The sequence below is a fragment of the Glycine soja genome, chromosome 5, assembly GCF_004193775.1.
Source record: "Glycine soja cultivar W05 chromosome 5, ASM419377v2, whole genome shotgun sequence".
In the NCBI taxonomy this organism is placed as follows: domain Eukaryota; kingdom Viridiplantae; phylum Streptophyta; class Magnoliopsida; order Fabales; family Fabaceae; genus Glycine; species Glycine soja.
In genome coordinates, this window is record NC_041006.1 from 36,323,298 (window position 1) to 36,346,138 (window position 22,841).

General features: G+C 33.2%; 2 protein-coding genes across 4 annotated transcripts; one reads left to right on the forward strand and one right to left on the reverse strand.

Annotated features, from left to right (window-relative positions):
• Positions 1-2,925: 2,925 nt before the first annotated feature.
• Positions 2,926-8,514, reverse strand: LOC114412857. Of its 3 annotated transcripts, none has more exons than XM_028376943.1 (5): positions 8,276-8,514; positions 7,782-7,982; positions 7,303-7,539; positions 4,482-6,617; positions 2,926-3,873 (listed from the first exon to the last, which is right to left on the reverse strand). In XM_028376943.1, the coding sequence occupies exons 1-5, from the start codon at positions 8,310-8,312 to the stop codon at positions 3,191-3,193; spliced, it is 3,294 nt and encodes a 1,097-aa protein (XP_028232744.1). In that variant the 5' UTR covers positions 8,313-8,514; the 3' UTR covers positions 2,926-3,190. The 3 variants fall into 3 exon arrangements, with proteins under 3 accessions (XP_028232744.1, XP_028232743.1, XP_028232742.1); XM_028376942.1 differs by having other exon boundaries at positions 4,482-6,611; positions 7,303-7,554; XM_028376941.1 differs by having other exon boundaries at positions 7,303-7,554.
• Positions 8,515-12,351: 3,837 nt separating this feature from the next.
• LOC114412858 (protein TIC 22-like, chloroplastic) lies at positions 12,352-17,634 on the forward strand. Its single transcript, XM_028376944.1, has 6 exons — positions 12,352-12,902; positions 14,174-14,230; positions 16,888-16,947; positions 17,041-17,121; positions 17,194-17,229; positions 17,375-17,634. Exons 1-6 carry the CDS (start codon positions 12,456-12,458, stop codon positions 17,453-17,455), a joined length of 762 nt encoding a protein of 253 aa, XP_028232745.1. The 5' UTR covers positions 12,352-12,455; the 3' UTR covers positions 17,456-17,634.
• The last annotated feature ends 5,207 nt before the right edge of the window (positions 17,635-22,841 follow it).

Genomic DNA, 22,841 nt, shown 5'->3' on the forward strand with positions numbered 1-22,841 from the left:
TTATATTTTTCCGCACATATTACATTATATACTACCAAATAAACAGATAAATCTATAGTACTCTTTCCTTAAAAGTCAAGCTAATTAACCGAGTTCGTTCATATTTTTATTTTATTTTATGATTAGTTCGTTCATAATTTCGTATTCAATTCTTAATTAAGTATTAGAAGCAATACTATATAAGGTTGTATATTAGATTAGATATATCTTTTGAAACCAATGCACATTATTACTGTATCTCTTTTTTTAAAAAAATTTTGAAACTAATTCTGATTTTGACCATTATAAACTCAAATATTATAGTTTTAATAAATAATTAGGAATGATTGCTCTAAAACTAAAAATAATACATAATCTAAATTAATCTACTTCAGCTCAAATAATTTAACACTAGTGGATAAGATTTTACTGCATTTATGTTATTGAACAAACGACAGATTTAGTGGTTTGAAAAACACATGCGTTTAGAAAATAAAAGTTCAAATAATATTTTAAATTTAGAAAAAATTATAAAACTATTAAATAAGCATTTAAATTAAAATTCAGATTGACCAAATTTTCAAAATAGTCGTGCTAAACGTTAGAAATCTTCAAAATGACCTATATATACACTTGACAGTGAACAGATTATATTAAACCCTTTTTATTTTCAAAATTAAGTCAGCTCCAATCTATTTTTTCTTTCAAATTCTCACCCTTAATTACAATAAAACAAAGCAATAAAAAAGTATAAAATGCATTAAAAGAAAAGAAAAATCAAAAGACAAACAATTAGTCAAATATAGGACGCACAAACATATGCATTATGCGAAACGCGGTTCTGACCGAACAAGTCAACAATAATATTAAAAAAAGAAAATACTAAGAAACGGCACTGCCCCAGAAAGTGGAAATGGCAAGGCACCAGCTATATATATACGTCAATGCCACTCTGGTTTTTCCCACAATACAACTTCAGTTTCAACAACAATCTCTCTTTTTTCCATTCTCATGCCTCTTGTCTTCTTGTAACACACCCTTTTCTCTTTTCTCTCTAACTCCCCTCCAAGAAATTCTGAGAGAATAGAATAGAAAAGAGGGTGAGTGGTTTTTTGAGTTTTGATAGAATAGCTGCATGGGGAAGCTGGTTGAGATTCTTGACCAAGGGGTCAGGATTGCTGCAAGGTTTCACTCTAATTGCCCCCAAACAGGCCGTAAGTACTACCACCCTCCATCCCTCTCCGACAACCACGGCCACCACTACCATGGTGGTGCCAACACAAGCAGCGGCCTAGTCAAAGAGGCTGTGGCGGCGAGGAGCCTTGACGTAATTCTTTATTCTGTTTGACAGAACCATACTTGTTTATTTTTTGGTTGTTCGATTCAATCATTGTAAGGCGATTCATACATGTATTTTCGAGCTCAAGTTGATACCCGGTTAAAATATTACAAACACTTTTCTACGTTACACTTGTTGATTTTAATTCCGTATCAAAAACATTAATCGAACTTTCCTATAAAATCTCTATACAGATATGTAGATTTTACGCGCATGACAAAAATTACTTAGAAATTTGTGTTAAAATTAATATCTGATGAGACAGAGCTAATAAATAAATAATTAATAGGCCTAGACCATTTTAATAACACTGGTTTTTCCTACCACTCTCCCTGCAGAAAGTGGAGGAGAATTACTTGTGAATGAACAAGTAAACAGTAGCAGCAGCAACCCGATTCAAAATTCGAAGAAAATGTATTGCTTCTAGGCGTGCACCCACTACTGTTTTCACTATGGACACCACTAATTTTTGAGCTATGATTCAGGATTTCCCTGGCATCCCAACATCGTGGACGCCAAATTAGAAAGATTTAAGATAAAGTGATCTTTTAATAAAATACTAAATTAAAAGCAAAATAAAAAAAATACAAAATTTGCTATTAGGTCTTCAAATGTAAATTGAAAAAGAAAACTTAATTGACTGATATGACTATATAATCCAGATAATATTATATAATTAGAATATATATAAAATACATACTAATGTGACTTATTTTAAAATCACATCAAAATAATAATCTTATGACAAAACCTAATTAATAATCTTTAATTAGATTTTTATTTATAAATATTTTTCAGCCCACACTCACATTTGTAAAATAAAAAAATGAATAAGACTAATTATAAATATATTGCATATTTAGTGATTAACATAAATTAAATTTTAATGTGCAGACAACGTATCCTTATTCATTAGCATAATAGATACTCTTCTAAAAAAAGCATAATAGATACTTTAAAAAACTAGAATAATTACACTATACTGAGAGCGAATGTTTGATTTCTTGCAATGCACTTGCTCCTTTTCTACTCCTTAATCCTTATATCTGTTCTTCTCTTTCTTTTCAAAAGGTCTACTACTTCCCGTGACAGAAATAAAATACACAATCTACTTGACTTAAAATCTAAGACTTAAAAAATGATATATCAATGTAATGTCTTCCTTAAGTCTAACTTATTAAAGCTCGGGTAATAACACAATGCGACAAGATTCCTCCCTACTGAATTTTAACATATCTACGTTCTAAAAAATTTGAGACCACCGATTAACTAAAAATAAAACAAATCCTCCACTAATTGATCTACATGCTTAAGGTTATTGAACTTTTTTCAGAGTCAATTTATACTCCTGCCTTTTACAGCTATTTATGAAAGTAAATTCCTTCTTCATGCACCCATGCATGATTGAGTCTACTCTATATACAGGCATTAATGAGATATCCTTAAAGCAGAATCCCTCAATCCCTTTTCTCTCCTTAGGGCTTCTATTATCAAAGGATTCCACAAGAATGAATCCCATGTAAAAAGCAGAAACTGCTAGTTATTATGAGACATAATCTCAGACAAAGACCATATTTCCCGACCCTTGGGACAAAAAAAATTCAAGAACTAAGACCGGACTAAAATATGGGTCCAGGCCAAAATAATGATACGTTACTATGTATGGTAAAAATGTATGACTGCAGGGATAAAATAATAACTGAAGATGGTCAACATATACAACCAAACTCCTAGGAGGCTACCAAAATGAACAGAAGACACATGATCAAAATATGCACCCAAAGACAAACTAAAAACAGAAAAATACTGCAAATAGCATGTCTATGACCAGAATCCATCAGAGTGGAAGCATTATCAGAACCTAGTGATTTTCTACCTTCGCTGAGGACCGACAGACGTGCAGCATACCAATTGTATCCAGTATGGTCTGCTCTTAACTTTCCTTTTTTCTCTCTTGATATCAGCAGGATATCTTGCTGGAGAGTTCCATTCTTTTGCAACCTCTCCTTTTACCACTTGAGCCACAGGGGATTCAGGACCCAGAATGGAGTTAACAGTTGTCAACCCAGAACCATTCTTTTCCGGAACTTTACCACTCTTCTGACTCACTGATTTTTCTTCCATTTTTGGAGATCTTGGCTTGCTGCTGTGGGCAGCCTCACCTAAGAGGCTCTTAAGAGGAGTGTGCTCCTTACTAGCGCTCCAGTTTGTCACCTTGGCTATTATTTCTTCATTCTTCTTTCTCCCTTGAGACTCATTGACAACTTGTGTAAGAGTGGGAAACCAAGCAGCCTGTGAAGTGGAATCTGGCTGTTGTGTGTTCTGTCCCTTCTGGACTTCAGAAGCATTGGCTTTTGGGCTAACCTGACCAGGATCAACCAATGTCATGAAAGATGGTGCTTCAAACATTTCTGATTTTCCAGACTGCTGTCTGTCAGGTGTAGCTTTTGAGTCGTTGAAGTTTGATTTCCCTGCTTCTGTTGATGCCAGCAAGCCAGTTGATGGCAAGGTTTCAGCATCAATAACAGCTGGTGCATCGGATTGAATTGACAGAACTGTTTCATGGATCATGAAACAAAAAGTAAAAAACAATTTTTTTCTCCCAAAAACCATTAAAATATTTTAGTTTAATTTCTTTATACAAATAATGCAAGGCAAGGACACAACAAAAAGAGATGGATCCTCTTTCGACTTTCCTCTCCCCCTTTACACAAGGAAAAACAATCCTAGAAAGGATGAAGGAGAAAAACTATATGGATCACGCCAAAGCAACAGGTGAATATAGTTGGTGAAAAACATTGAGACAAGATCTAGGCATGCATCTTCGTAAGCATGCAAAAATCATTACTAACGAAATTCATTAGGAAATTTCAGCCCCAGGCAAGATTTAGGGATGCACAATTGCACACAGGTATAATAGCCGGTATGTATGTGTCTTTGGTGAGAATAAGTTTATGCAAAAAGATCTCACCCATTCTAATCAACTATGAAAAGGTAATATTGCAGTATAGCACCTGGATCTACAGATAACTTCTCTTTAACAAGCACTGCATCACATTACCTGGTTTCATTAACTAACCCTGGCAAATTACAATAGCCCTACTATAGAATGTATCTAAACAGTACAAATGTTTTCTGTTAAAAACAACAAATGTATATATACCTGAAACAGAGCCCCAGATGCCTTCCAAACTGTCACACTGGCTACCTGACTCAACTGAAGCATCAACTCTGGATGAACCAAGTTTACCCAAGTTATTACCAGCTTGATCTTGAACAGGCACAGCAGTAAGTCCGGACACTTCCCTGTCAGGCTGAGCAGAAGGTTCAGTAGTTAAAGGAGATGTATACTCCCTAGCAAGGTCTTCTGCAGCCTTCACTAATAGTCCAGCATCTTCTGCTTGATGTGACTCGGTAGGAGTATCAACATCAACAGACTTGTTATATTCTTCATTTAGTTTGATATTAATATAGACTTCATCTTCTTTTATGTCTTTCTGGGCACCTGGTAGTGGATTTGTATTTCTGCACTCTGTACCATTTGACTTGTTCACAGGCCCATCATCCACAATGTCTGAAGACTCTGAAATAGCTGGGCTTTCAAAATGACTGGTAGCAGATTTAGGCAATGAAGTATCACTCACAATGAGCCTTTCCATGCATTGAGCATCAGGACTATCATGTTCATTTTTACCCATTTCACCAGCAGCATCACTCTTACCAGTGCAGTCACTCTTAAATAAGTCATCTGATTGCTTGACTTCAGATTGCAAGATGTCATTGGGTTGAAGATCTTTCAATATAATTTCAATATCATTTTCTAAATTAGATCCTACAACCTTGCCATCTGAAGTTACATCTTTTATTTCAGTTATTTTTACCTCATGATGACTTGTGCTGTTTATGTTAATTGCCCTAGTTGTTTCACTAGTTGCACACCCAAAGGATTCATCCCTCTGACTCTCATTAGAAGAGGCCATTAAACTACCTTCTGGTAAACTTATCTGCTGGGAATTTTTACACGTGTCATCAGATCCATGCTCTTCAGAAAAGTGAACCATATGAATTTCATTTGTCTCAGTTTTTGTAGCATTCCTAGAGGCATCAATGTCATCTGATCTTTGATGGCATTCAACTGTGACCTTGGCTGGAGAAACTTCAGTACACTCTTCGGCATGCATTTCTTTAGGTGTAGGCTCACTGTTGACTGGCTCCATCTTCATGCTATTATCTATAACATCCATATCTAGAGAGAGGATGTCACTTTTTTCACTCAATTGGTTTGCGTCAAAATGAAATTTATTTTCCTCACTAACTTTGTCCTTCAAGTCATCTGCCTCATATTCCAATGACTCAGATGATTGTAGGAAAGGATTTTGGTATGCCACTCCTTCGAGATCTTTAAAGTCCCCATACTCACTCCGAGGATGTGCTTCATCAGATCTATCATCATATGTAGGAAGAGGATTAACATTAACATTTCCTTCTCCCTTTTCCTGCAAATTTTTGTTATCACTGGAAGTAGCAAACTGTATCATATATGCAGAGTCTCCCTGAGCATCATTTGTAATCACAACTGAGTTTAACTCAAGAGGAAGGTTATCTGGGGGCAACAAAGAAAGGAACTCAGCACCGTTCTTTTCCTTCAGATGAACAGCTCCATCACCCACTTGATGATCTAAGGAAACTACATCACTAACTGCTATTTTAGACACTTCTTCACTCGTTTCACCTACAACTTTATCAGATGATTCCACAATTTCAACCACATCTCTGTAGGAATTAATCTCAGCACCATTATTTTCCTTCAGATGATCAGCTCCATCACCCACTTGATAATCCAAAGAAACTGCATCACTAACTGCTATTTTAGACACTTCTTCACATGCTTCACCTACACCATTATCAGATGATTCCACAATTTCAACCACATGTACAGCAGAACTAATCTCATCCTTCTCTTTAAAATTAGTTTCCTTTGCAACAGATATCAAACTGCAATCTGTCACATTCTCAACAGCATGGATTTTCTTTTCTGGCAATATATCAGGCATGGCTTCAGTTTCACCAAGAAGTGAGTCACTTGACAAACCAAAAAAAACATCACTATCCACAATAGTTGATTCTTCAGTCCTCAAGTCTGCAATGGAACTTGACAATGGATCCACAGTAGGGCATGACAATTGACCTTGCAACTCCACCGCGGTTCCCACTTCAACACTTTCATTTTGAAAAATATTAAGATTTTGAATTTGGCTGTCATCAGTTGACTTGTCAATAAACTGACTTGCATCTGCAGCTGTGAAACAGATAATCAGACAAGAACCACAGAAGAAACAAAGCACACAGTAAAAGAGAGATATTGTCAGAAAATATGCCTATTCAATAAGTTTTTGGAAAATAATTATGTAGTTATGTCATGTGTGTGCATCAATATACTTGTGCTATCCTGGATATTTGCATCAATATCCTTCCAAAAGTTTGAAAATCCTGGATATTTGCACCAATAAAAATCAAAACAACACATCTGATTTTTTCAACCTTTTAATATAATTTTACAACAGCAGTTAACTTAAAAGGTTTAGTTTATAACATATCTGATTTTTCAGAAGTTTCTAACAAGCAAATAACACTCATAAAAAGTTAAATTTCATTGAACAAAACAAAGCAAGACGGATTGTGGACGTTTAGTTTATTGATGCTCATCATGTAGCAGTCATGTGAAAAGATGCAAATTTTGCTTTCTAGGACTCAGTTGAGCAATACAATCAACATATACAAATTAAGTCAATAAACGGCTTTAGAGATTTTTTTGCAATCATCAAGGTTAATACCTGTAAATCATGCAAACACATATTTACCCTTATTTTAATTAACCAGGCCAAAATTTTTTACCGCACAGAAGTCCATGCTCGTTGAAAAAACTAACAATACAATTTAATAAAAGGAAATGTGATGTAAAACTCTAAAACCTATCTTCGCACCATTGAAATCTTTGCCCTCAGAAGACCCTGAAAAATTTGTTTCTTTTATGTCAACCCTTTCCACATTAGCACCTGAGTCCAAATTATCTTGCAACCGTTCCTTAATTTCTGGATTCGATCCACTATCCAAAAAGTCTGCAACTGCATCCGAAAACACCTCATCTTCTGATCTAATTAATTTTTCTCCATTTCCTTCATTGCCCTTCTCATTGTTGCCTGTCTCCAAGGATTTTGGACCTGACACAACCAAACCTAATAAAATAGCAACAAATCAGCAAACCTTCTGTTTTGGAATGTAGTACTAATTTTAAAGTCTATACATATAGAAAAGTAATTAAAATTAATCTCACTAAGTCAAGATCAGTTAGATTTACTTCATTTTCTAGTATTTCTCAGCATCGAAGTTAGTTAGATTTACTTCATCTCCTAGTATTTCTCAGTATTAAAGTTAAAACACTACATATAAGAAGGAAATTCACCTGGTGTTTTGTGATCATCATCAGAAACATGTTCATCATCTGAGCCATTCAAATGGGGTTGTCCCTCGGAGGCAGACCGTTTGTAACCTTCAATGGTTCCACAGATCTTCTTGTGAGCACGCCTGTGCTTGGCACTCGGATGTGGATTTGGAAATGGCCATCCACATTTGTGACACGAATGAACTCCATGACTCTCGTGTCCTTCAACATCAAATTTTTCAACAAAAAAAAATAATAAGACCATAAGAATCTTCACCTCGAGAAACTTAAAACACTTCAAAAAGAACACAGACATAATTTCCAAAACCAGACACCCCAGAAAGACAAAGACTTTTCATAAGAAAAACACCAAACCAACAAAACCCAGAAAGAGAAATAATATAATAATGAAACATGGAAAGGAAAGGAGAGAGATGAAGAAGAAAGTGGAGAAAAAAAAGGGGATGAGGATGAGGGCAGTGACCCTTTAAAGAGAAATGCAAAAGAAAAAGCACCTGCAGTGTGAGTTCTTCTTTGATCCTGGTTATCCATTGACAATGAAAGAGAGTAAGAAAATCCAACAAGTGAAAACCCAGAGGAAGAAGAAGAATGGGGAGGCTAGAAAAACCAAAACTTTAGTGGAATGGAAGCAGAACAGAAGAAGGGTTGGTGTGTGTGTGTGTGTGTTAGAGTAAGATAAGCAGAGAAGCTGCAGAGAAACAAGAGGGTAATTACAGTGGAAGTGGAGTAGTAGTACACTACTGGTTTGGAGCAACAGCATAAAGAAAAAGACACAAAAGGGCCCACACCCATGTGGACAACGTAAGTCACTCACTGTTCATAGAAACACGAAACTTCCGTTTCCATCTCTATTCTCCGCTTCAAACACTTGTACAATTGTACGTCCAAAAGGGTATTTTGGTCTTCTCACGTTATTCTCAGGGGTAAACATGTCATCAATGTACAACACTTAGTTTGCACATGCGCTGCACGTGCCTCGGCCCGTTACGACCATTCCACCGCTGCGGATAGTGGAAGGGGTTACATGGCTGTGACGGTAGGGAGAATGACGGCCAATGAGGTTGGTGGTTGGAGTAAAATCTCTGTGATGTGTAGTGTGTACGGTCTATCCATGTAAGCGTCCAAAGCCAAATGAGAAAGTATGTCCCCTGCGTACGTTGCAACCACTTCTAATAGTTATATTACTATTTTTTTGTTTCTATCCGAGAAACGATGGTTACGCTGCAATTAGGTTTGGGTTTGGTGTATTTCATTCACTATTTCTCACTTCTTTGTATTTATTAAAAATTGCTATTCTTAATTAGGCCATGGGAGGCTTTTATTGTGAGCTCGTGCAAAATTATACTAACATGGAAGACTATATATGGTACGATTATATTCACGAAAATAGTAAAATGTATGTTGTTATTTTGGTTGTCCAAATTGAGACGTAACTTAATAAAACATGGTAAAAGTATAAACTAATGTGTTTCATTTATTTCATTTCTCTCTTTTTTTTTTTATTTGGGATGATTTCTCTTCTAAGTATATAGGATTAATAAAAATCTATATCATATCATAAAATCTAAGTGACTGTATGACAATTTATTTATTTCATCTTTTTTAATTTTTTTTCATTTTACCAATTATTAAGTATCAAACATAACCCCCTCAAAAAAGAAGTATCAAATATAACCGCTTTTAAAAAAAGCACCAATCATAACCAAAGTTTTCACCACAATCAATGTAATTTCTATTTTAAATTGGAATAACACTATTCGGCAAGAGAGCACATTGATCTTAAATGGGAAAAAACAGTAAAAAATAGTTATTCAAAAGTCAACGAACATATCAGATTATTGTAATATTTTTCAGTTTACTTTGTAGCAGTTTGGACTAGTATTTCTTAACCATTTTATTTTTATTTTTTAAGTTTCAATGCATTCCAATATTTTAAACGTACAAAAATAATTATAACATATTAAAAATAAAAACTTCTGGGACGTTGGGCCATCTCCAACATATGATTGTTGATGTACGCTGGGTTTGGTTTCGTCCGATTCTGCTGTTGGACTACTCAATCGTCTCGCTTTCGAACTAACAGTATATAATATATGGGGTAGTTCAGTTTGGATTCATACACATTACACAGTTCACAAATCATTATCATGCTTTTTTATCTGCAGAGTTTTTTTTCAAATATAAAAAAAACAATATTAAATAATAAATCATGTAATAAACTGTCATTGCAAGTTTAGGATGGATTAAATTAAGTTTAAAGGTCAGTTCAACGTATCTTAAAACACATTAAAAACAAACAAACTTAGGTGTACTAATCCTAAATAGAAAATGTTAGTAATAATAGTTTATTCTCTTTAAGGAGGCAATATATTGGTGCACCAAAAGTAGTGTAAACTTAAAGAGATTCTAAGTTATTAGAAATGGAGATGGAGACGGTCACAATAATTTGGTGAGTTAAGTGGTGCAATGGTGGGGCCCTTAGCAAGTCCTGTGTTGTTGGGGATCTAGTGGATAAAATCATCTTTGCCTAACTGGCCAATCTAAGAAATTTTAGTTAAGGTGGTTAGTGTCGGAGCGTGCCTTAGAAGACAATAAAGAAGTATTATAGTCACATAACAACAAATATTGGTATTTTAATTGCGTTAAATGATCAAATGATAAGGAGAGAGAAACCTTTCACCTTTGTCCTATTACTAACGAGTTAAATGAGCATTGAAAATTTAAAGAGCAAATTAGTGTTGTTACTATTAAGTGTGGTGAAATTGTGTGTTTTAAAAAATAAAATACTCTATAATGAGATGTTTTAAAAATAAAAATTATAAATAATAAAAGTTAAATAATTGTGGGTGGATTACAGTATATAACTATTGGTATGGGTTATTTGAAAGATGTAATAAAAGAGATTTATGAAGGTAGTTATCATAAAAAGGATAAAAAAAATGTGTATACCAAAACTTTGTATTTTTTATATGTAATTATAGATTATAGATTAATATTTCAAAATAAAAAACAAAAAATTAAATTCAAAAGAAAACCTTTAATTCATAAGAGATGATAGTAGTCGAAATTAAGTAAGATACTATATCAACTTTTTTTGAAGTGATATTTTAGGTCGTGCATTGAATACAATAAATATTTATTTGATATAATTAAAATTTATAACAAATATATTTTTTAAAATATTATTCATACTACTAGAGAACATATGTAATTAGAAGTCTTAAAGTTAATTATGAACTCAAATTTCAACAAGTGCTATTATGGGTGAGCATGAGACGAGTTTATTAATTTCCTTACCCAATCCAAAAATTGTTAGGGTTAGTTTCTTGAACATCTCCCAACCCGATTAAGACCATATAAATATGAAACAAGATCGTTCATCTTACCTATTATTGTCATATATCAACTTTAATATTGTGTATAATTAAATTGTATAATGGAAAATAACTACTTGTATCTTTCAACCACATTTGACGTCCTCACATACCCAACTGATTCATCTAAAACCCATTTGACTTGCTACCCAACGTAACCGACAATGTAAATGGATGAATTTGATGTTAAATAGTAATCTTTCAATTCATTATGATTTTTGGATTTTTTAATTGAATCCAACTATACACTCACTTCTACTTTTGGATATTAAAAGTTTGGTCAAGAATATAGAATTCTTATTGGCAATTGATATATTTACCTTCCCTATTTAGTAATTCTAGTTTTTTTAGCATCTTCTTATCATTTTTTTCTTCTGAAAATTAACTTTTTGGAGAGTATTTGATTATTCCCACATAAGCCATCTACACGCTAACACTTTTTTTTTTGGGGCAAAATGGTGTTTATATCTTTATTCCTCGTGCCCCCCTAATTTTGCTTCTGGAAAGTAAATTATAGAATGCGTTAAACTTATGGAAATAATTGCTTATTGATTGAAAAAAAGGGTTGAGGGGAGAAAATAAGTGTTAAGTTCAAAGAATAATAAAAAATAGAGGTGCAAAAATATGATTTTATATAAAAGAGTATTTGAGCAATAAAAATATAAAAAGAAGGAGATATATTTAGCAATTGGGGAGTTATAAATAGCAATTGCCATTCCTATTTTTCATTTTTGGTCCATAGGATATAGAATCTCTATACACACATATTATGGCTGTTGTTGGGTCATCAATATAGCCTTAGCCTGCTGCCGTTCTAGCCCAAAAACATTCACAACATACAACAATCAGGGGATTATAAAATCCTTTTTTTTTTCTTTTTAAAGTGCACCCAATTTTCTTTTTGTCATTTTTCATTTCAATAATGTTTTCATACATAAATTTGATTATTTCGAAATCTAAATCTCAAAGCAGTGTTAAAAAATTTGGTTCCCGTATTTTAAATTTCGAAATTGTATAAAAAAAATATTCAGAATTTAATTTCTAGAAATATTTATTTTCGTAGTTGATTTCAGAACTTAATTTTTTTCTGCCTTTGGAAAATAAGTTTATCAAAGATTAAAATCAATTAATATTTTTTGTTATAGGAATTAAAATCATACTTTGAGATATTTCAAGGGACAGAAAACAAAACAAAAACAAAAAAACAAGATACTTTCCTTGCGAAAGAACAAAGCATTTGAAGAATCACTAGTGACTCACTCACCATCTTCTGTCTCTGCACTCTACAAAGAAAAGAAACATGATGAACTTTGACGGCTTCCAGAAGGCTCTGGCGGAGTTTCAGGGCCGCTGCTCCACGCTGCTGGGCAGCCTGACCCGTCTCCAGCCCAACCGCGCGAGGCCACCATGGGCTCGGATAGCCCAGCCCTGGGGAGGCAGGCCCATGGCCATGACGGTGGAGGCAATCGAGGAGCGCTTAGAGGGAATTCCCGTTTACGCCCTCAGCAACGCTTCCGAGGAGTTTCTCTTGGTCTCGGGCTCTTCCTCCGGGAAAAACCTTGGCCTCTTCTGCTTCAACAAGGACGACGCCGAGGCTCTCCTCAACCAGGTTACGCTTATCGACCCCCACGCTCGCCAGGGCTCCAAAGTTGTCCCCGTTGCTTTGAACAAGGTGTTTCAGCTCAAGGTGAACGGCGTTGCGTTTAGATTGATACCTGAGTTCTCTCAAGTAAAGAATGCCCTGCAAGTGAGTCGTTTCTTTATTATTACTATTATCAAATGCCAAATTTATAGTTGGATTCGCTCAAACCATGCTCTGCGACTCTGCGTACTGTTATACCGAAATTTAAAACCTTGCACACACCTAAACCCTACAAAAACCCTAAGGGGCGTTTGGTAGGATTTTTTTTGTCATGTCCGGGAATTATGAATCCTGGGAATCATGTTTATTGGGAATGAATAAAGTTAGTTTGGTTGACATTAAAAATCTTTTAGATAAGTTTCTCAGGCATTGAAGAGTTATCCACATTTTAATTATTTTTTTACTGTTGTAAAAAGAAAAAATTAAACTTGAGAAAGTAAGATTATTACCTCCCCATGGAAAAGTTTTCGATTTAGAAAATTCTCGGGAAACATCCTTTTAGGAATGCTATTTTTTTAAAATGCATATCAAACATGGGAAACTAAGTTTCCCAATCTATGATTCCTGGAAAACCAAAAACTTCTCTCCTACCAAATGCTCCGTAAATGCTACCATTAGTTCCTAATATCTAAGTCAAACCTGATTATTGAGATTCTTTTATGATTTTAATGTGTCGTTTGAAATTACCTTGGGGAGAAGATTGAACAGAACATGTGCCATTGTTAATGGTTGGTGTACGATATGATTGTTAGAATCGGAGTAATAAGGATTCAAATATGGACCACTTCTGGAGTGTCTCGGATATATGGCAAAGAAGCCATTGAATGAATAATTTATGCTACTGGCTTTTCAAACATGACAACTTGAATCATTTCACTGTTCTTTTTTGCTTTCCACCTTTAACAGATAAATAGGCCTTATTTTTCACTCTTCAGTGTTTGTATTAATTCGTTTAGCCCAGGCCTCTTGGTACTCTCGGAATTATGATTGGTTCTTATATGTGATGTTGTCTTATGGAGGAAGGTAGAAGTTTCACTTTGAGCTAGATTATTTTTTAATACTTTGTGTGCAATTTATGGTGACAAAGCTTTCCTGGGGGAAAATTACTGTGTGGATAGAAAGCTTCTTAACAAATTTACTATGATTTTGGATTGGTTCTTACCAATTACCAGAATTAGAGCTTGACTGCTCTGGTGTACTAGTCATTTTTTTATTATGTCGATCTAATTAGCTAATTTGATACAATTTTCTTAAAATTCGTCATGCATTGTTGATGTGAAGTTTGAAAATTTGCTTGTAATCCCTGTATTATCTATTTACCTTGCTATTGGTTGTTGAGCTGTATAGTAATGATAATGTATGCTCGTGCTATACAGGAGAGGGAAAAATCTGGCTTTGCTTCCAGTGGCTTTTCTGGTGTTCCAGTTTTCCAGGTTCTTCTCCCAGCTTTTTAAGTCTGGTCATTCCATTTGTGTCTTAATTCCTATGTTGCAAGCTATTTGACAATAGGGGATTCAAGGAATGTTTCACAACATTTTAATACTACATAAATTTTAAGGAAAAGCAGGGTGAGCCCATGTTTGAGGCTCCCACCTAGTGGGGTCTCTGGAAGGTAGATGCATGCAAGCTTATCCCCACAAGTGGATGGGGAGTCTGTTTTTATGCTGATTATCTGTTTATAGAGAGAAGCAGAAACCTTGCAAAATTGGATGAACAATCAAGAACATGCATACAAACATATATGTATAAATAAATATATACTATTTTAGAACAAAAAAAAAGAAAAAATGAAGTGATCTTATGTCTTAGAAGTACATGATTATAATAATGAAAATCCTTGAATTTCATAGCTGTGTAGGTAACATAGTCTCCACTTGTGAAGCATCATTAAACAAGTGGCACTGAGTGGTTGAGTGTGAAGTTCTCTTAGCAACGTGCATGCTTTTTGTGTATATAGATTGTAAATGTTTGATATTATCATTTTATTCAAGAGAAAAAGGGAAAGAATCAGCTCAATAAAAAGAATGAGAGTGAGAGATACACTCCATAGTCTTTTATTCTGATGCGGCTATCGATTTAATATTAGTTCAGAAATGGGAATTCTGGTTTGTGAATATGATATTGATAATACTCCCCAGTGTTGTCCATGGCAGATGGTCATCGCGGCCTATGGCGCTGCCATAATGGGCCTCCCTTCACAAATTGCCTATGGTAGTTGCCTGGTTGGCAACAAATCCTCCCCACCATGGCGGCTATGACCATTTAACAACACGGTTACTCCCTCTGTCCCATTTTGTGTGATGTTTAAGGTTTTGGCACAAGAACTAAAAAATGCCATTAATATTTTAATTTCATAAAAAATAGTGTTATTTCCTAATATATCGATTAACTTTTATATGAATTGCATTCTCTCTCCTTCATACATCTCTTTTATTTTCTCACTTCATAATAAATGGTTAAGGATATAATAGGAAACAAATATTTAAGGATTCATTGATATATAAAAATGCCAATCAAAATGGGACTATTTTTTATTTTGCTAAAACGTCAAAGAAAATGGAACGGAGGGAGTACTTTGGTAGCAACAGGCCCACAATTAGGAAAATATATTGCTAGTTAAAGTATTTAGAGAGTTGTTGTTAGTTGGGACTCTGATGCTGTAAGAAGTAGGATATAAATAGTGGGAGAGAATGTAAGATGAAGGAGTTAGTTGGTTAGTTAGTCTTGGGTGGGAGAGACCAAGCTTTCGATTCTTTGGAGACTACTTTAATAAGCCATTGGGTTCCATTGATCCAGAGTAGGAGGCTGCAGGATGCTGCTCAATAAATTTGCCTTTCTTTCATTCTGTTAATTTCTACATTCAGAACCAGTATCTATAATACTCATATGATAGGAACCCAAACCCCAAGCCCCTCAAGGTCCCAAATCCTCTACAGGTTTACAGCCTAAACCACTATTCTATCCATGAATTCCTAACTATAGACCATCTAAAATTCCTGTACTTTACTGCTACCCATAAATTGCTGCTAGCACATGCCTGGAGTCCTGTATCTTTCAAACCTCAGATTAGCCACCCATTCACAAATTCATAAACCATGATTCCTTTCTTCAAAGTTCAAACCTGTGACGGAAGCATTGGCGAAGGCAGAGTGGGCTGACAATGGAGATGACAGTGAGGGGGAGCAAACGGAATTTTTCTGAGAGGGGTCTTGGAGGATCGATTTTGCTTCTGAAAGTAGGTCTTCTATTTCATTTTTGAACTGGGTCAGCAAACCTGACCCAAATAGCCCAACATATTTGTTTTTTTTTTTAAAACGCATTCAAACTGGTCCGCAAAAAGCTGCACCCACCTTCAGGAACAGAACGGTTAACATTCCACCGTTCTCGCAAGTAAACCCGCGCTTGATTACCGTTCTGCAGTGTCTCTGATCTTTCCTCCGACTTTGCTTGATGGAGGCTGCAAAACTCGTAACTCGTACGAGTCAATGAGTAAACTCGCGTTTTTTACAACATTGGACACTGGCACCTATACAATACAACATGAAATGAGTATCAAACTTTAAAAATTGTGGGCATATAACACAAATTAAGTATCAAGTATAAAATTAAAACGAAAAACACAAATCTTGAATCAAAAGAGAGAATTGGTGCTTTAAAGTTAGCACGAGTCATTGTAGACATAATAAAAGGCTATCATGTTTCTAGTTTTTGTGGCATTCCCATATGTATTGGTAAACAATTTAAATATAAAGTAAAAAAAAAGAAGCTATTTGACACGAATATGTGACTATGTGTCCAACACACAGGTACTACTTATATTTTGAAGTACCTGTGCTTCCTTGTTTGCCGTTTTTTAAATGGATTTATGTTTGTGTTATGAAGAAAAATGATTGAGTTGATACTGTATTAGAGACACTATGAACTGGACCTGTTCTACTGTTCTACAAGTATATTTGGAGCACTAATTCTTATAATCTTGTTATCATAATTTGTGATTGGACTCATTTCTATTGATGCTATGATACCTTAATTTTTTTCATGCGTGAATCCCTTAACTAGTATTTTGAGTTGTTATATTGGTGAGTTTCAGTCCAGAAGTCTGATATTGAAGAGCCAAAATAAGAGATTTCGTCCACTTTTCTTCAGAAAGGTATTGTTGATTTGCTTGCATTGAGTTACCTGAGATTAGATAGTCAGAAATGAAGCTGAATTTTTTTTTATTTTCAATATGAATTTTTCACAGGAGGACTTGGAAAATACACTTAAATCGGCAGCCCGTGAGCAGAACAAATTAAATCCCACTATGAGAAAAGGCGATATCCAGGTACAGACCACAATGATTCCCTTCTATGTATGACCTGTTGTTTCAGAGGACTCACCATGATTTATTTTTCAGGTTGCCACTCTAGAGGATGTAATAAAAGAAATGAAGGTGAGTGTCAAAGTTACAGTAGAAGATGGAATTCACTTAACCCTTTGTGTTTGTTACTCCCCTTTTTTGAGGGAAGGGATTTTTTGCAATTATCTATTTTCCTAATCTATTTTGTAAATTGAGACTAAATAAAATAATTTTGCAGGAAAATTCTACATCGAACTGGGATGATGTTATTTTTATACCTCCTGGATTTGATGTTTCAGACGACTCCAATGAGCAGTAGGGCAGGATGATGATTAAATTCATGACACCTTTTATGCTTGTGGTATTAGCTTTTAATCCATAGCACATGGCAAACAATTATTTAGGTTTTGTGCATACGACAAACTTCTGACTGCAGACTCTTCTATCCTGTCTTCAATATGAAACGTTATTGGAAAGTTTGGGTTTTGCATTTTCTAATTTGGCTTTCATTATCAAGTAGGTTTTATCAGACTTCATAATCTTTATTACTAATGTACACTAACTGAAGTCTGAAATATCGTGTACCACTTGGAGGTGCATCACTTGATCGTGAGATTGCTATTGATTGATTTGGGGCGGTGGTAAGATCACAAATGGTAGTTATCTCTGACCTTGTTTACCTCACGAAATTGTTCATCACTAACATGTAGTATAAATGTGGTCTCATTCGTTTTTCTGTTCAATTTTGGCTATTTCGTTAACCTTTAGAGTGGTCTCATTATAACTTCGAACTTATCTAGAGTAACTTATCCACAAAGCACCTTTAGCACACGATAATTTTTTAACCAACATATTATCAACTATCAAGGAAGTTCCTCTATCTAGTACAGTTGTCTTGGCTGCAGGAAAAAGATAGCACATCCTACAATTTCAGCAAACTATAATCTTCCTTGATAGCATGGACAACTTTAAATTGACAATTGCCTTAAAAAAATGGGGTAGTGCCGTAGTGAGGGGTACAAGTAAAAGAAAAACAGGCTGATATCCAAACCAAAAGTTATAGATTGGTTGGTCCTCCATTTATGGATGATAATAATATTTTTTTTTCTTTTTTGGTTTCCTGATGAATGATGATTGCTGTTGCTCACAGAAAAATCAATTTCAAGACACGTTGATTCATAAAGAGATGGCACAAATTTGTTCCCTTTCTCGTTTAGTCGTTGTTTTACTGGAGTTTGGGAGGAAAGAAATGGAAAAGAGAAATAGACAACAGATATCAAATTCTCACTTATTGTTTAAGAAGGGGCTAGGAATAAGCAGTTTTTTTTTTTTTTGTAGGATCTAAATAAACTTCACCCCCTCCCCCCAAATTGGCATGAAGGAAGGATCTCACTTTCCTGTCGTATTTTCTTAAAAAACTAAATATTTGTTATAACAAAAGATTAAACAAATATCAATATATAATTTTATGTTAAGAAAAAATAATAGTTAAAAACTTTAATTTTCAGATTAAATTTAGTTTTTAATTAAAATTATTTTTATGTAATTATTTATTTTTCTCTTTCACTCTTCCAAACAAGTGAAGAGAAATTTCTTTACTTCTTTCTTTCCTATTTTTTATTTATTCAAAAAACATTTTTATTCTATTTCTCTTTTATTTTTATTCTTTTCTATTTCTTTCTTTCTTGTCTATTTCATTTCTAATTGAAACAAAGTATTAGGGTGATAGTTACCTCCATTTATTCACTAATCATCTAATATATTCGTGTACAAATTTATCCTCCCAATTATAAGAATAAAACATGATGGTTTGGATGAGTTATACCAACATATTGGATGGATAAACCATCTATCGTATTTTATAAACCAATAATTTAAACAATTGGATCAATGATGGTCATAATAAGAGCATATGCTCATAGTAGATTCTAAAATAGTACTCACAAGGAGAGAAGTTTTGTTGACAAACAAAAAATAATAATAATATAATTTTAAATGGATATATTAGATATCCATCTGTGAAAAATTATTGGCAAATAAATTAGATGTTTTATTTTTAAATGATTAATTTATTTTTATTGAATTAACTATTAATTTGAATTTATTTTCCACACGTTATTCATGTAATTAATATTTTAACATTGTTAATCAATAAGAAATAATCTCAAATATGACTTTTTAAATAACTAGTATAAAGCTCAACAAAACTAGCAAACACAACGATTTAAAATTAAATGACACTTTATACTATCAATATATTTTAAATAATTATTTTAATCTATTAATTTTAATCCAACTCAAAATTATCCAAATTATTCATTTTATCCGTAATCTCGTTATCTGATAAGGGGGGAAAATCATTGAAATCACGCGTTTGATATGAGAAGAGTTGGTGAGTCCCCATCCCAAAGGAATATCTCAATCCTCAAACCCCAAAAATAAGAATCCTTACATTTACAAAGCATTTTTTCATATATAGGGCCACCTCAACCATGCACGATGTGACGCTGCGTTTGCTTAATTGATGGATTTTCATTTGGTTTTCGGTGCACTCTCCTGTGTTGTGTAGAGGTAGGTCTCTTTCTATTCAATTGCCCATCGATTGAGACTTGGAGACCAAACAAAAATTTGTTCTTCAATTACCAATATAATAATAACATGCATGCATGTACCCAGAAATAATAATAACAATTAAATTGCATGCATGCATGGTTTTTTATTTGAGCATTCAACTTCTCATTTCGTACTTTTCAATATTACTGTATGCGCTGTACATACCTGCATTTTTTTAAAATGTTTTTACGTCTGTCGAAATTATTTTACTTTATATTTGTCTTTTAGTTTGTGATTGATTTTGATTAACTATAAAATATATTAATTTCAACACATATTCAGTGTACACTTATGTTAATTCATTTTAAAGATTTTTTCCCCTACAATTTCTTAAGTTAAAAAAAAATGTCAATTATTTCTTCAAACGTGCACTTATAGTGTGTTTGTACATCTCTTAGAAGTTAGAATCGATTTTAAACTCCATAATCATGATGAAAAATTAAAAAGTTGAAGTACTTGTTTGTTGCTTTTGACTTCAACTTAATTTTAGTAGAATTGAAACTTAATCTAAACACATTGAGCTAGAATCTTTATATTCAGATTAATTCATTTTACAATGAAAAAAAGCTCGTAATTAATAGAAGTTTTTTTTGTTTCCTTGTAGAAGACCACGGGTCAACAAGAGAAAATTTTACTCGAAATAGAGTATTTAACATAGTCATGTGCTCTAAAATTAAATTAGAAAAAAGTTTGTACCTATATGCATAGTTATAATTTTTCCCTAATAATAGTATTAAAAAACACATACACGTTAAACTTTGTTTATGGTAAATAAGACGGTTTGCAAAGGTCTTAGATTCTACTGACTTCTACTTGAGAAAAGAAGAGTTTGTGTTGAAATAAAAGATCCAATAAACATTTCTCTTGATGAGTTGTTGTTGTTGTTGTTTTTTAAGGTAGTTGTTTTAATTCTTTTAAATTAAAAAAAATGAGTTTTATTAATCACCAAATCAAGAGACAAAAGAAAAGAAACAAAGTTTGAGCGTCCTGCAACCAAATATATATCTAAACAAGTATCACACAGCCTCGCATAGCAAATTCCGCTGCATTGAAACCAAAACTAAACTTATCAAACCAAGATTTGCTAGATTCACGAAAACAGAAGCTGAATTCTAGACCTGTTTTCTTTTTCATCTTTTCTCTTATTATTTTAAAATTTATTCTCCATAACTTAATTTTAGATTAAAAATTAAAATACTTTTTACTTGTATTATGTTCTCTTGTTTTCATGAATGGTCTCATCTCATCTCAAATTTTAGCTTTTTCGTTGGGTATAACTGATTTCGGCTATAGGACCTTCAAGTTATATCTTTTTTAGTGTATGTTTGGTTTAATTTATTATGAATAAAGAAAATCATTTATTTTTATAAATTTCTTGAGAGAGATGTTAAGAAATGATTATTTTATTAAATTCAATTACTAAGTATGCATTTACTATCTAAAAATTGTTCCACTTTACTAACTAAACAAAATATTTTTTTAATTAACTTTTAAAAATATCATGTCTAAATGCAAATTATACTTTTTAAAATAATTCTTCTAAAACAAATTCGATATACAACAAATTACCATTATTACTTGTTTACTTCTGTTGACGCTCGTTAGTTTATATTATTTGTAAAACGAATCAAAGTTGGAAAACGAATCACATTTAATCTATATTTTATATTATAAATTTAAGTCTTCTTCATTGCTGAAAATGGAACAACTTATATATCTATTCCCTTTCTCGTGTACTCATGCACCTTTCTCGTTTTGCTACACACATCTTATAAGCTTTTGTTTTAAATCAAATCAATATTTGTCTCCTTAAATTATTATCTATTTAAAAGAGACCCTTTTAGTTTTCAGAATTATTTTTATCCAATACTTAATTTTTTACAAGAATAATCAAATTCATTCAATCAACATTAAGCATAATATAATGCTTATAAATGATCATTTAAGTACTATTTTATTAATTGATTAATTTTTAATATTTTAACTATTAATTTTTTAATGTGCATATTTTATATCTTAATATGTATTTTTTAACTATCGTTAAAATAAATATTCTTTAATTTTTCTAAATCTGTAGTTTTCTTTTCGTTTTTCATGTATCATGCAATACGAGAAATATTTGTTAGTTTTCTCCAAAATTTATTTATTTCTGACCAAGTAATTGGAGTTATTGGACGGTGCAAACAATGAAACAAATTTGATATATATCAGAGTCTTGTATGCAAATACTTGATTAGTTTAATATGAATGCGGGTTAATTTGACGAGCCAACTTAATTAAGGGGAGAAAAACAGGACATAGCTAGATACAGAGACTCGGTCATTAATTAGATATACTAATGGATAACTCATGAATATGTGTAAAAAAAAGTTATAAATTAAGTAATTCGTGTATCTTCAATTTTTGTATGTATACTTGTTTAGTACCATTTTTCTAAATTAACTGATGCTTCATTTGGTATAAAACAATGAATATAGAACCTGCTTCTAGAGATTTCAAATTCCATTTCCACCCATTTCTGGTTTTTAAACATTCAACTCACCGTGTCTGCCAGCGCAACCTGCAGTCATATGGGAAACTACCATTCAAACCATTTTTCATTATGGTGAGACTGTTAGCTCAAATTTTCAAATACAGCAACAGTAGTTGCTTTTGGTTTGGTTTGTAGATCACGGATAAAAGTTGAAACTATGGCTCAATTTGTTTATCTGGAATCAATGTCCCCCCTTCTTCAAAGAGAATATTATGGTTAGTAGTTACTAATTAAATATTATTATGATATGTCCATGATATTTAATTCCACAATTATTGTCACTAATTAATGGTGTATACCAACTTTAATCTTCCCCAAAAGCATATGCTATAAAAGATTGTTAGAAGGAACCTCATCATTGAGCTATGGGGATGAAATCACACTTTTTTTATGATCTTTCCTTTGCTTTTCATGAAGGCTGCCATTTGATGAGGAATAAGTAGTTTTAATTAATTAATGGACCTATATATCATATATGTGACAATATCTCAACCATCAATAGCATCGTGACCAACCAATTTAGTTGAATTCAGCAATTTCACTGTCTATAAATTCTATA